This window comes from Hemibagrus wyckioides, linkage group LG06, assembly GCF_019097595.1.
Source record: "Hemibagrus wyckioides isolate EC202008001 linkage group LG06, SWU_Hwy_1.0, whole genome shotgun sequence".
NCBI lineage: Eukaryota > Metazoa > Chordata > Actinopteri > Siluriformes > Bagridae > Hemibagrus > Hemibagrus wyckioides.
In genome coordinates this window covers 99,150-113,211 of record NC_080715.1, presented here as the reverse complement: position 1 = coordinate 113,211, position 14,062 = coordinate 99,150, and the positions used below count along the sequence as shown (strand labels likewise).

At 39.6% G+C, this 14,062-nt stretch overlaps 1 protein-coding gene across 1 annotated transcript; it reads left to right on the top strand.

Annotated features, from left to right (window-relative positions):
• Positions 1-4,715: 4,715 nt before the first annotated feature.
• Positions 4,716-13,753, top strand: LOC131354347 (zinc-binding protein A33-like). Its single transcript, XM_058391886.1, has 6 exons — positions 4,716-7,682; positions 8,231-8,326; positions 8,416-8,646; positions 8,775-8,797; positions 8,884-9,002; positions 12,495-13,753. The coding sequence occupies exons 1-6, from the start codon at positions 7,284-7,286 to the stop codon at positions 13,037-13,039; spliced, it is 1,413 nt and encodes a 470-aa protein (XP_058247869.1). The 5' UTR covers positions 4,716-7,283; the 3' UTR covers positions 13,040-13,753.
• The last annotated feature ends 309 nt before the right edge of the window (positions 13,754-14,062 follow it).

Genomic DNA, 14,062 nt, shown 5'->3' with positions numbered 1-14,062 from the left:
TGTTGATGTAAACACACCGCGAGTCTTACCGCACAGAGCTGCATTCCTGTCGGTACGAAACACGGTTAGCCCGGCTAGCTGAATGGCGGCGTCCGGAACTCTGTCGCTGAGCCACGTCTCCGTGAAAACAAAGACGCAGCAGTCTCTGTACTCACGCCGTGTAGTTCGCTGGAGTCGGATGTAGTCCAGTTTATTATCCAGTGAGCAGACGATGGACAAGATGATGGAAGGGAGTGCCGGCTGGCTAGGGTTTGTTGTTAGCCTAGCACGGACACCCGCCCGTTTACCGCGCATCCGCTTCCTCGAACACCATTTGTGACGTCCTCTCTCCCGCCCACCGGCATCAGGCAACGCCGAGGACTGAAGGCCTGGTCTTCGCAGCAAGCCGAGTTTGCGAAGTTTGCAGAGTACATCATCATGCACGTTAGTAACTGCATGATTTCTGTACTGTAGTATCGCCTGGCGGTTGTATACATGAACACCACTGTCTTTGGCGTCCATGCACTTTTAATTTCGCGCTAAAACAAAAAGAAAGCGCCATTTTGGTTCCAGAGTGGCCGCTGCGTGCGACTGCCGCGCCGCCATCTCAAACTGATCTTCCCTTTAGAGATAAATTTCTACTTCATTTAGTATTTTCCTCCTACGCTGTTATGATGAAACTTCGTGTATTTACTGGTTGCCATACCAACACTGTGTTAAAAAAATATCAAACAAATTTGGAAGATAATAAAAGCATTGTGTTTGGTGTTATATTTAAAACTAGACAAATTTACTATCATTTTAATCTATAATCTCTCAGTTATAATACTACATAGTCTCTAAATGTTTATTCAGCTGCAGAATTGAGTATTGAGGTCTGAATCTCAGTAGTTCACAGGGGGCATGTTGTAACACTGTGTTAGAACTCACACTGGTTTTAAAAGAAACTATTCCATACAGTTAGCTATGTAAATTCATACAATTTACTTTTATGATTGTATTTTCTGCAGCATGAGAAACACACCAAGAAAACCCTACAGGGGTATAACCTGATGATGTGTTGTCACTGTCAGGACATGCAGTAATGAGGGGGAAAGTCAGTCAGAGTCACACACCATAGATTTATCACACTGAAATAAAAATATCAGTCAGCAGTGATGGAGAAACCCTCTGTTGGTTACTCCCATCATCAGCAAGTTTTCAGAGAAGATCAGGAGGTACTTACACTTAAGGTAGTTAGCCAGTAGCTTTAGACAGCATCTTTCATGTACTATGGCTTGTGTCTAAAGGAGGTGGATAATACATTGAGAGGATCATGTACACCTAAACTCATTCACAAATAGCCTAAACAGACAGATAATTAAGCAATAAATAAGTGTTAGTAAATGAATAAATAAATAAATAAATAAACCATCTTTACTTCATGTTCCTATTTATAAACTACACTATATTGCCAAAAGTTTTGGGACGTCTGTCTTTACCTGCACCTGAATTTTAATGACATCCCATTCTTAATCTGTAGGGTTTAAGATGGAGTTGTCCCACCCTTTGCAGCTTCAACTCCTCTGGGAAGGTTTTCCACAAGGTTTAGGAGTGTGTTTATAGGAATTTTTCTATCACGCCACCATGCTTAAATTCACTGAGCTTCTGAGAGAATGCAGCTTATGACAGCAATTACCTTAAAAATGACAGTGCAAATGACACAGCAGGCTGAGGATGTTGCACAGCAGATTAGCCAGCAGGAGGGTCAGTCAGTGGGCAGTGGGCAAGAGGTAGCCTCCAGGCACTCATCAAAGGTAACAAACACTCCCTGGATGAGAGAGAAACACAAGTGGTGAGGACAGAATAGAGGACACAGAGTGTGGCCGGTGTGGTAAAACAGGACATAAAAACATCAGAAAATGTCCAGCATTACATAACGAGTGCAGAAAGTGCAAAAGAAAAGGACAGTGGGGGAGTGGACAGGGGAACACAAGCAAAAAAGAGCATTCAGTAAACTTAAGGATGTGGTCACTAAAACTCCAGCCCTGGAATATTACGATCCAGAAAAGGAAACTGTGGTGTCGGTGGATGCCAGGAGCTCCGGCTGATAGATTCAGAAACGAGGTACGCCCAAATCAGGATTTTCAATTTGAGCGTACAGACTTGCTTGTGAAAAGTTTCAAAAGGATCTAGTAGGCACGGGCACTTTCAAATTGGTTTACAGTGAAAAGGAGGCAGGGAAAAGGAGAAATCTCAGACATCTTCACTGAAGGAGTTCTGAAAAGGACTTTAAAGACAGTGACAAGTCCAGATCAATCACCACTGAAAGCTCAGCCTCGTATGGACTCTGATTTACCAGCAGAACTGATGCAATGAAATCTAACATCACTAAATCAGACAGAGAGATCAAGCCTACTGAACAGATGGAAAAAATGAAAGTGAATGATTACATACTGTCAGTGTGTCAGTACTGTTAGTGTTTTTATCATGTTAAATGTGTTATGTGACCAGATTTGGTTATAAACACAACAGAGTAATGAATATTCTGAGATTTGATGTGAAGTAAGAAATTGTGACATGTTACAACAATAACAGAGTAATGGTATGTTTAATGCAAAAATAAACAAATGTTGATCGGTAAGCTCTAGAGTTACATACAGAGAGAGTGTTGTGTTGTAAGGTTACTAGAAAAGAAGGTAATATGAATGTTATTATGTTCATAAAGTAAACAGAAATATAACCTGAAGTATTTAACTTAAAGAAGGAGATGTCAGGGTATTGTGTATTATCTGGGGTGTATTATACCATACAGCCGCTAGGGGGACCCAGAGTAGGCTATATGGTGGAGTGAAGCTTAAGAATGTTTATAATGCTGGATTTGTTATTCGGTTGGTTTTCTCATTAAAGCTGTAAAGATAATTAATGCCTCAGTGTAAATGCCTTCAATCATCTTCATATGTCATGCTCCTTCAACTACAGCCTCGTGCTGATGTCCTTTAAGACACAAGAGTTTAAACAAAATAAACTCACCATCTGCACGTGGATAATTGTGACAAGTGATGTAAAGTGACAGAGGGACACTAGAGCCTTTTATTTATAGATAAACTCTCATCCTCTTGATAAGGGTCTTGTGCACGCCTTTGCAAAAGATTTAGAGAAAACCTTCTAAAATGGTGTGTGTGTGTGTGTGTGTGTGTGTGTGAATTATAACCTCCAGCAGTTTTCAATCTTTAACTAACTTCTTGTTGTTGTTGTTGTTTACTGGTGAATAACTCCTTTGGAGCATTCTCGCCACCTACTGGACTGGATGTGAAATAAGCATACATAGGTGAAGAGTCTGAAATTTGAGAAGGGGGTATTCTGGTGGATGTTCTGTATTCCTTCCAATCTATGGTGCACTCAGTTCACATGCTCATGCTAGTGCTGTGTGTTCAGCTCCTCTAACACTCACAATTAGCTCTTCATGTCCCAGATTGGGTAGAATACTCCCATCCACACATATTATAGTCTAGATCCTAAACCTGAGTCATATATATATTTAATCAGTGCTCTGTATACCTGTCTATTCTTTAAACCTTTTCCTAGAATATCTTCAATTGTCATTCTTTCTACTCCAACGTGACTAAATAATATATCACGATATATCCTGTATTTACCACATCTAAAAAGTACATGATAAACATTTTCAGATACACCACATACATCACATAACCTGTTGCCATGTTAATTTTTCATCAAACCATAAACCAAGGTATTTAAAAATAGGTACTCTTTCCAATGTTTGATCGTACAGCTTCAAACCTAAATGTTGGATCTTCTGATTCTTAGTGAATAACATATACTTTGTTTTTGACACTGAAAACTTTAAACCCCAGTCCAGGGACCACTCCTCCACTTTTTTAATTGACTCCTGTATGCCTTTAACTACATTTTTAATATTGCGTCCTCTCTTCCATAATGCTCCATCATCTGAATAAACTGCTAATCCTATTCCTGTTTTCCTTATTTTATCAAAAACATCGTTAATCATTAAATTAAACAATATTGGACTAATTGCACTACCCTGTGGAGTTCCATTTAGAATGTTATAAGGCTCTGATGTTTCTTCTCCAATTTTAACCTGAAAGGTACGCTAAGAATAAGATAAGAAGTCTAAAACCCAATTACAAACTTTCCCACCTATACCTAATCTATTCAGTTTAATTTAAACAATAATTGTTATGTCTTTCCCAGGCTTAGCTAGAGGAAGCACAATTGCATTCTTCCACTGCTTAGGAAGGATGTCCTCATTCCATATACAATTATACAATTCCAATAATGCTTCTAATGCTTTAGCTGGTAGTTTCTTTAATGTTTTATAACTTATCATATCTTTATCTGGTGTTGTATTCTTTGAGTTATTAATTGCTAATTTTAATTCAAAGTAACTAAACTCTTCATCCAAAATACTATTAAAATCTTGCTTTTTCTTACAAGTATTTCCAAATATATTCATAATTTGTTGTCGTCTTATTAAGAATGCATCATCTAATATTTCAATGCTATGGGCTTTGGCAAAAGTTTGAGTCAGCATTGTGACCTTATCTTTATTTGTAATGGCAACCTTCCCACCTTCCTCCATCACAGGTATATTCCTAAAGCTGTCAATCCCATTCATCTTCTTTATCATACTCCAGACTGTATTTATTTCCGTTTCCCTTCCTAACGTGTTACAGAAGTTTTGCCATGCTGTCTTCTTTGTATTTTTGATAACCTTTTTATCATAAGCTGTTTCCTTGTGATAATCTATGACTGCTTCTGGGGTCAGTGTTCTTCTTAAAAATGTAAATGATTTATTCCTTTCTCTAATTGCTTTCGAGCATTCCTCTGACCACCATGGTACATTCTTTCTTTTACTTGTACCACTTACTAGTGGGATAGATTGTGACATTGCCAGATAAATGCCATTCACTATTTTATCGTACCTATCATCAACACTGCCCTCTACTGACAGATTTTCAAACTGTTCTTTACATATCATTTGAAACTTTTCCCAGTCCGCCTTTTTATATATCCATCTTAAACCTAAATTACCATTTTCTAATTGAATCTTATTTTGAATTTCACAGATCACAGGAAAATGATCACTTCCAATATTATCTTTAGCTACTGACCATATGCATTTTCCAGCTAATGATGCTGAAACTATTGTGACATCTAAACATGACATTGTACCTCTTATTATGTCTATTCTTGTTGGGTTGCCATCATTTAGACATATTAGAGTGTTTTCTTCCATGAATTCTTCTATTACTTCACCGTTTTTATCTGTGTTCCTGCTACCCCAAATACTACTGTGTGCATTAAGATCACCACATAAAATCATTTTGTTTGATGATTCTCCCACGGCACCTTTTAGAATGCCTACTGATAATTCCGAACAAGGATTATAATAATTTACTATTCTAATTACCCCCTGTATACCCATTACTTCTATACACATGCTCTCTGCATTACTTTCATTATTTACACACCTGTATATCACATTTTCTTTTATGAATGTAGCACAACCTCCACCTCTACCATTATTTCTATCTTTCCTTATTACTTTGTACCCATTCAGCTTAAAGTCCAATGACTTATGTACCCATGTTTCTTCTACACAAATTATATCAGGAGATTTACTCATATCTGCAGTGTATTTTTAAACTCCTGCCCATTAGTGATCAAGCTTCTGGCATTCCAATGAAGTAATAGGAAAGACATGATGATGTTATGTATCACTACACTGAGATGTATCATAGCTTGTTGTTATGCTTCCTTCTGTTTTTCCTTCTTTAGGTTTTAATATCTTATGGATTTGCTCCGCTGATATACCAGTGCAGTTCAAGAATTTGTTCTATTCTACCACAATTTTTATTTTGTCTGATCTTCTTTCCAGCTGTTCAGAGCCATTCACTACTGCACAGGTAAACAGCACAAAATCAGTTCTGCTCATGTTTATACTATCTGTTGAGTTGTTTCTTGACAAGTTCAGCTGTTTCATTGACTCAATCGCCTGGGAAGTTTGCGCCTGTTCCCTTTGGATTCTTGTTTCTGTTTTTTGTTTCATTCTACGAGCTTCTGCATATGTTCAATTCTGACTGGACTTTACCTTTTGGATGTCCCGAGCCTGCTGTTGCACTGGACATCCTGCATAAGCAGCACTGTGCTCTCCCCCACAATTACAGCATTTCATCTTAGTTCCTTCCTGACACTTCCTGTACTCATGATCTTCTCCACATTTTACACATCACATTTTCCCTTTGCAAACAGTAGTGGTATGTCCCATGCACTGGCAATTATAACACCGTAAAGGAGGGGGAATATATTCCCACACCACATAACTGATGAAACCTAGCTTCACCTTTACTGCTAAATTATTGTCTTTAAAGTGAATCAACACAGAGAGACTCTCACATTGTTTATTATCACGCCCCCCCTCCCCCCTCACACCTTTTCTCGCGAGATTTCCCCAAAGCTCTTAAAGAGACAAGACACATTTCTTCTTCTTCACACGGTTTTCTGCTCGGTTCTTTATGACCAATTTAATCTTTAATAGATGTGATGCAAAGTTTTTTTTTTTCATATCCAACTTTCATGAACTTTAATAAAATTTAGATGCATGGAAATTAATTTCCACACACATTTTTCTCCCCATTCATGTGTTATTTGGACATATTGTATTTAAAAACAAGACTATTTTCAAGATTACGAGACTGGATTAATAAAGGATTCATTTTCATCATATATGTGTTGATAAAGTGCTGTAATTGTTGCTGTTTATAAGACTGAACACTTCTGACTGAGATCCAGTTCATCCCACTGAGAATTAGTGCATTCTGGGATCTTGTGTCCTAAACTGGAATAGTGACAGAATTCAGGAATTAAATCATTATTCTCAGTCCAGAAGAGAGAAATTCATCACTGGATAAATTTGTACCAAAATTACAGTTAATTCATTTGTACTCAGTAATTAAACATGTGTTGTGTGCTGTTTCTGATGTAACTGATGACTGTAACAGGTTATAACGTGTCTCTGTAAAACTCCACCTATTAAGGAAGTGTGGAGTCTGAGACGACTGCAGTCCTTCAGAAACAGTCTGCAGTGTTCTGCTCTGGTGAGATTAGGTTTATTCTCAGTTTATGGAGAAATCTGAGTCTCATTTTCAGCCCTGTGTAAGGAAGTGTTTACTAACTGGACCTAAACAATCCTGAAATCAGCGTGTGTTTAATTTTTATCAAAGTGAAAGTGAAACTCTGAGTGTTCGGACTGGAGAGAACAACAGCAGCAGTAAAAGAAAATGGCTTCTAAGTTTTCAGAGGAGGATTTCTCCTGTCCTGTGTGCTGTGAAATCTTCAAGGATCCTGTTTTACTGCATTGCAGTCACAGTGTGTGTAAAGTGTGTTTGCAGCAGTTCTGGGAGGCCAAAGGATCCAGAGAATGTCCTGTATGTAGGAGGAAGTCATCTATGTCTGAACCTCCCACAAATCTGGCCTTAAAGAACCTGTGTGAGACTTTCTTACAGGAGAGAAATCAGAGCTCTTCATCAGGGTTTGAAACAGTCTGCAGTCTGCACAGTGAGAAACTCAAACTCTTCTGTCTGGACGATCAACAGCCGGTGTGTGTGGTGTGTCGGGACTCAAGGAAACACACCAACCACAAATTCTGCCCCATTGATGAGGCAGTGACAGACTGTAAGGTAAATAAAATGTACCTGTGAAAGAAGCTTATATTACTTAACAATATCTGTTTTCAGTATTGTATTTGGTTTTTGATCAGTTTATTCATGTAGTGGTAGATCAGTGGTTAAGATGTTGGACTACTGCTTGGAAGGTTGTGAGTTTAAATCCCAGGACACCATGATGCTAGTGCTGGGCCCTTGAGTAAGGCCCTTGTTCCTCATTTGTATAACGGAGATAAACATAGGTTTCTCTGTATAAGAGCATCTGCCAAATGCTGTAAATATAACTGTTTTATTCAGATTTTCACCATCTGAAGTGTCTCCTGCATAAACCAGAGCAGATATATAATTTTTACAATTTCCTTCTGCACTTAGTGGATTTTAAAAGCTTCTCTGAGTGCTTGTTAAATGAGAATATACTATAGATAATATTGTCACATTATTTATAAACTCATATTGAACATATTTAGAGTTAAACCCTCTTAATAAACAGTGATCTGAGTTAATGATGTGTACAATAAGAGCTGAAACACAGAGTCTCCATGCAGTGTGTTGATTTGTTTCAGGAGGAGATCAAAACTGCACTGAAGCCCCTACAGGAGAAACTGAAGATCTTTAAAGACTGTAAACTGAACTGGAGTCAGACTGCAGAACATATAAAGGTTACAATCATTAACATGGTTTTGATAGAATTCTATTCTTCATCATTGTAAAATCAGTTCTATTTCATTTGATTTCCTCTTCACTGCAGATTCAGGCCCAACACACAGAGCGTCAGATTAAGGAGCAGTTTGAGAAGCTTCACCAGTTTCTACGAGATGAAGAGGCAGTCAGGATCACTGCACTGAGAGAGGAAGAGGAGCAGAAGAGTCAGATGATGAAGGAGAAGATTGAGAAGCTGAGCAGAGACACATCATCTCTTTCAGACACAATCAGAGCCGTAGAAGAGGAGATGAGAGCTGAAGACGTCCTGTTCTTACAAGTGAGGATCATTTAGTCAGTATTTATACTGTGAGAAAGTCAAACTTCTTTCCATCATCAGAAACGTCACATTTCAGTGGTGTAAAAATGTAAATCATATCCACTGATATTTGCTTTGTTGTTTTCCAGAACTACAAGGCCACAGTGAAAAGGTGAGTGATGTGGTTCCTGTCTCTCTGGTTCTCTGTGTTTCTGAATCCAAAGCCACAGCAACACTGACTCCTGAATGTTTTTGCAGAGCCCAGTGCACACTGCAGCATCCAGAGGAGCTTTCAGGAGCACTGATCCATGTGGCAAAACATCTGGCCAACCTGAAGTTCAGAGTCTGGGAGAAGATGCAGGACACTGTCCAATACAGTAAGAGTCTTTCTTTCTTTTTTTTTATCTGATATTTTTGCCCACTGTTTTTTTTTTTTTTTTGCAGTTGTTAAATAAAATTAAGTTAATTCTAGCAGTATAATAATAATAATAATAATAATAATAATAATCATTATTATTTTTATTGTTGATCTAGCCATGGGTGTCACAGTCCAGTGACTTCTGTGCCGGTCCCAAGCCCGGATAAATAGAGAGGGTTGCGTCAGGAAGGGCATCCGGCGTAAAACATTGCCAAATTTAACCATGCGAATTGTCAGTAATCTAAATTTCATACCGGATCTGTCGAGGCCCGGGTTAACAACGACTGCCATTGGCGCCGTTGACCTACAGGGCGCTGGTGGAAATTGGGCTACTGTTGGTCGAAGAAGTAGAGGAGGGAGGAGAGTGTGCAGACAGAGAGAGAAGAGGAAAGGTAAGAGTGTAGGATTGAGAATAGGAACTCTGAATGTTGGTACTATGACAGGGAAAGGTAGAGAGCTGGCTGATATGATGGAGAGAAGGAAGGTGGATATACTGTGTGTACAGGAGACCAGGGGGAAGGGTAGCAAGGTTCGTAGTATAGGAGCAGGATTCAAGCTGTTTTATTATGGTGTGGATAGTAAGAGAAATGGGGTAGGTGTGGTCCTGAAGGAGGAGTTTGTGAGGAATGTTCTGGAGGTGATGAGAGTGTCAGACAGGATGATGAGTCTGAAGTTAGAGGTTGAAGGGGTGATGTTGAATGTTGTTAGTGGTTATGCCCCACAGGTAGGTGGTGAGTTACAGGAGAAAGAGAAATTCTGGAGTGAAGTAGATGAGGTGATAGAGAGTATTCCCACGGGGGAGAGTGTGGTGATAGGAGCAGATTTTAATGGACATGTTGGTGAGGGGAACACAGGTGATGAGGAGGTGATGGGCAAGTTTGGAGTTAAGGAAAGGAACCTTGAAGGACAGATGGTAGTGGACTTTGCTAAGAGGATGGACATGGCTGTGGTTAACACTTATTTTCAGAAGAGGTAGGAGCATAGAGTGACCTACAAGAGTGGAGGTAGGAGCACACAGGTAGACTACATCCTATGTAGAAGAGGCAATCTGAAAGAGATTAGTGACTGTAAAGTGGTAGTGGGAGAGAGTGTAGCCAGACAGCATAGGATGGTGGTGTGTAGGATGAATTTGATGGTCTGTAAGCAGAGGTCAAAGATAGAGATGGAGAAGAAAACCAAGTGGTGGAAGCTGAAGAAGGAGGAATGTTGTGAGGAATTTAGACAGAAGTCGAGGCAGGCTCTGGGTGGTCAGGTAGTGCTGCCAGATGACTGGGAAACTACAGCAGAAGTGATCAGGGAGACAGGAAGAAAGGTGCTGGGTGTGTCATCTGGAAGGAGGAAAGAAGATAAGGAGATTTGGTGGTGGAATGAGGAAGTTCAGGATAGTATTCAGAGGAAGAGGTTAGCCAAGAAGAAGTGGGACATGGACAGGACTGAAGAGAATAGACAGGAATACAAGGAGTTACAGCACAGAGTGAAGAGGGAGGTGTCTAAGGCCAAGCAGAAGGCGTATGACGAGTTGTACACTAGGTTAGACACTAGAGATGGAGAGAAGGACTTGTACAGGTTAGCTAGGCAGAGGGATCGAGATGGGGAGGATGTGCAGAAAGTTAGAGTTATTAAAGATAGAGATGGAAAGGTACTCACAAGTGAGGAGAGTGTACAGAGGAGATGGAAGGAGTACTTTGAAGAGCTGATGAATGAGGAAAATGAGAGGGAGCAAAGAGTAGAATGGGTGAACTCTGTGGAACAGGAAGTAGATAAGATTAGAAAGGATGAAGTCAGGAAGGCTTTGAAGAGGATGAAAAGTGGAAAGACAGTTGGTCCTGACGACATCCCGGTGGAGGTCTGGAAGTGTCTAGGAGAGGCGGCAGTGGAATTTTTAACTAGTTTGTTTAACTGGGTTTTAGAGAGTGAGAAGATGCCTGAGGAATGGAGAAGAAGTGTATTAGTGCCGATCTTTAAGTTGTTGATGGAGAAGTATAGGGATGGTCAGAGAGAGTTGCACTGTGTGTTTGTAGACTTGGAGAAAGCGTATGACAGGGTGCCAAGAGAAGAGCTGTGGTACTGTATGAGGAAGTCAGGAGTAGCAGAGAAGTATGTCAGAGTGGTGCAGGACATGTATGAGAGGAGCAGGACAGTGGTGAGGTGTGCTGTAGGGCAGACAGAGGAGTTCAAAGTGGAGGTGGGACTGCATCAGGGATCGGCTCTGAGCCCCTTCCTGTTTGCTATGGTGATGGACCAGTTGTCAGAGGAGGTCAGACAGGAGTCTCCTTGGACAATGATGTTTGCAGATGACATTGTGATCTGTAGTGAGAGCAGGGAGCAGGTGGAGGAAAACCTGGAGAGGTGGAGGTTTGTGCTGGAGAGAAGAGGAATGAAAGTCAGTCGTAGTAAGACTGAGTACATGTGAGTGAATGACAGGGGGGGAAGTGGAACAGTAAGATTACAGGGTGAAGAGGTGAAGAAGGTACAGGAGTTTAAGTTCTTGGGGTCAACAGTCCAGAGTAATGGAGCGTGTGGGAAAGAGGTAAAGAAGCGAGTGCAGGCAGGTTGGAATGGGTGGAGAAAGGTGCCAGGAGTTCTGTGTGATAGAAAAATTTCAGCGAGAATCAAGGGGAAGGTGTACAGGACAGTGGTGAGACCAGCCATGCTGTATGGTTTAGAGACAGTATCACTGAGACAGAGACAGGAGTCAGAGCTGGAGGTAGCAGAGCTGAAGATGTTGAGGTTCTCTTTGGGAGTGACACGGTTGGACAGGATTAGGAACGAGTACATCAGAGGGACGGCTCATGTTGGACATCTGGGGGACAAAGTTAGGGAGGACAGATTAAGATGTTTTGGACATGTCCAGAGGAGGAAGAGTGAGTATATTGGTAGGAGAATGTTGGACATGGAGCTGCCAGGCAGGAGGAAAAGAGGAAGGCCAAAGAAGAGGTATATGGATGTAATAAATGAGGATATGAAGCTAGTGGGTGTAAGTGTTGAGGATGCAGAAGATAGGGATAGGTGGAGAGAGATGATTCGCTGTGGAGACCCCTGAAGGGAAAAGCCCAAAGAAGAAGAAAAAGATTATTATTATTGTTGTTGTTGTTATTATTATTATTATTATTATTATTATTATTATTATTATTATTAATCTGTTCATTTTGTAATTATTTTATTTGAGGGAACATTTATTTTGAAATGCTTCTATTGACTGAGTGAAAACGAAGAGTTTCAGTGGTTTATAAAAGTTTTAGAGTTATCATAGAATTAGAATTGTGATAATGATTGGTTACATCTCTAATTTAAACACACTCTGAAAACTGCATAAGGCAAGTTGTTAATTTTGTAATTACAGTTATCATTTCTTGGTTTCTGTAAATGTTAGCTAGTTCCATGTGAATGTAATGTTGAAGTTAGCTTAGCTCCATCGTGTGTGTGTGTGTGTGTGTGTGTGTGTTTTCAGCACCTGTACCTCTGGACCCCAACACTGTTCATCCTAAACTCATTGTATCTGATGATCTGACCAGTGTGAGACGCAGTGATGAGAAACAGAAACTTCCTGATAATCCAGAGAGATTTGATCAATATTGGTGTATCCTGGGCTCTGAGGGCTTTAACTCAGGGACACACTGCTGGGATGTTGAAGTTGGAGACTGTACAGACTGGTTAGTGGGTGTGATGACAGAATCTGCTCAGAGGAAGGGGATGATATACTCCAAAAATGGAATCTGGTATGTGAGGTATTATGATGGTAAATATTTGGCATGTTCTACACCACAGACATTCACTCACCTCTCAGTGGAACAGAAACTCCAGAGGATCAGAGTGAAACTGGACTGGGACAGAGGAAAGCTGTCATTCTCCAACCCTCTCACTAACACACACTTACACACTTTCACACACACATTTACTGATAAATTACTGCCATATCTAGGTGTTTATGGTAAAGAATCTCCTCTAAAGATCCTGCCACTTCAGTGCTCTGTAAGAGTGAATCAGATCAGTTAGAGCTGATAGTTTTATTCCAGATCATTCATGAAATATTGCAGATTAAAAGATTCATATTCTTTGTGAAAGTTTGTTTTTACAGAAGCACTGAACAGTTCATTGTGAAAAGTTTATTGAAGTGCTGTGACCTTATTTCAGCTCACCTTGTCAATGAAATCAAAATAATGTGAAACTGGAAATGATACATCCTGAAAGTTATTAGATGAAATTAAAGTTGATTTTGAGTTAAAAGAATTATTTACTTTGTTGAAATAGAGTTATTAATTTAAAATAATGTGACATTAAGTTTAAATAACTACAAAGAACTTTTTCCTCCACAGCTTTCAGTTCAGGGCTTCAACACACAAATAAACCACAGGAGGAAAATAAAATAATAAAAGTCTGTTTAAATGTAGAATCTGAAATCTGAAATAGATGATTTAATTTTATTGATGTATTTTAAATCATTTGAAATAAACTGAGACTTTGAAAGCTCATGTCTTTACTGTATTTGTACTTGTTAGCACTATGCTGTTAATCTTGGGTGAAATGTTTAGCTGGCTGTGTGTGTTATGTGTGAAACTGTACAGTGGAGGAGAATTCAAGCTCTCCGTTTCACTCCACCTGCACTTTGTGGTTTTACAAACATCAGATGGATTTGTCACAAATTTCTAAACCATAGGATGGCAGGAGGAGACTCATTAATATTCATGAGTGTATCTCCCTTAGCTACTGATCTCATTCATCCATTAACTGGTGTGATCACTGAGAGAAACTGGGTGATGTGGAGATACTGGAGCATCTTGATGTTGGGATGAAATAGATGTCTAAGAGTGAGAGTTAAACACAAGTGAGAATTATTGTTACAGTCTGACTGTGTATTAGCCGTTTTTATATTTAGACTAATTGTAGAGATTTATGTTTATTTAGTTTCATTCTTACACAACAGTCATCAAAGATTGTGTGTTACGTCTCGTTCTGAGTGTGGTTTAAGCTTGTTTTAAGTTCTTATTCCTGCTATTGTTTCTGTCAGTAACCCCATTA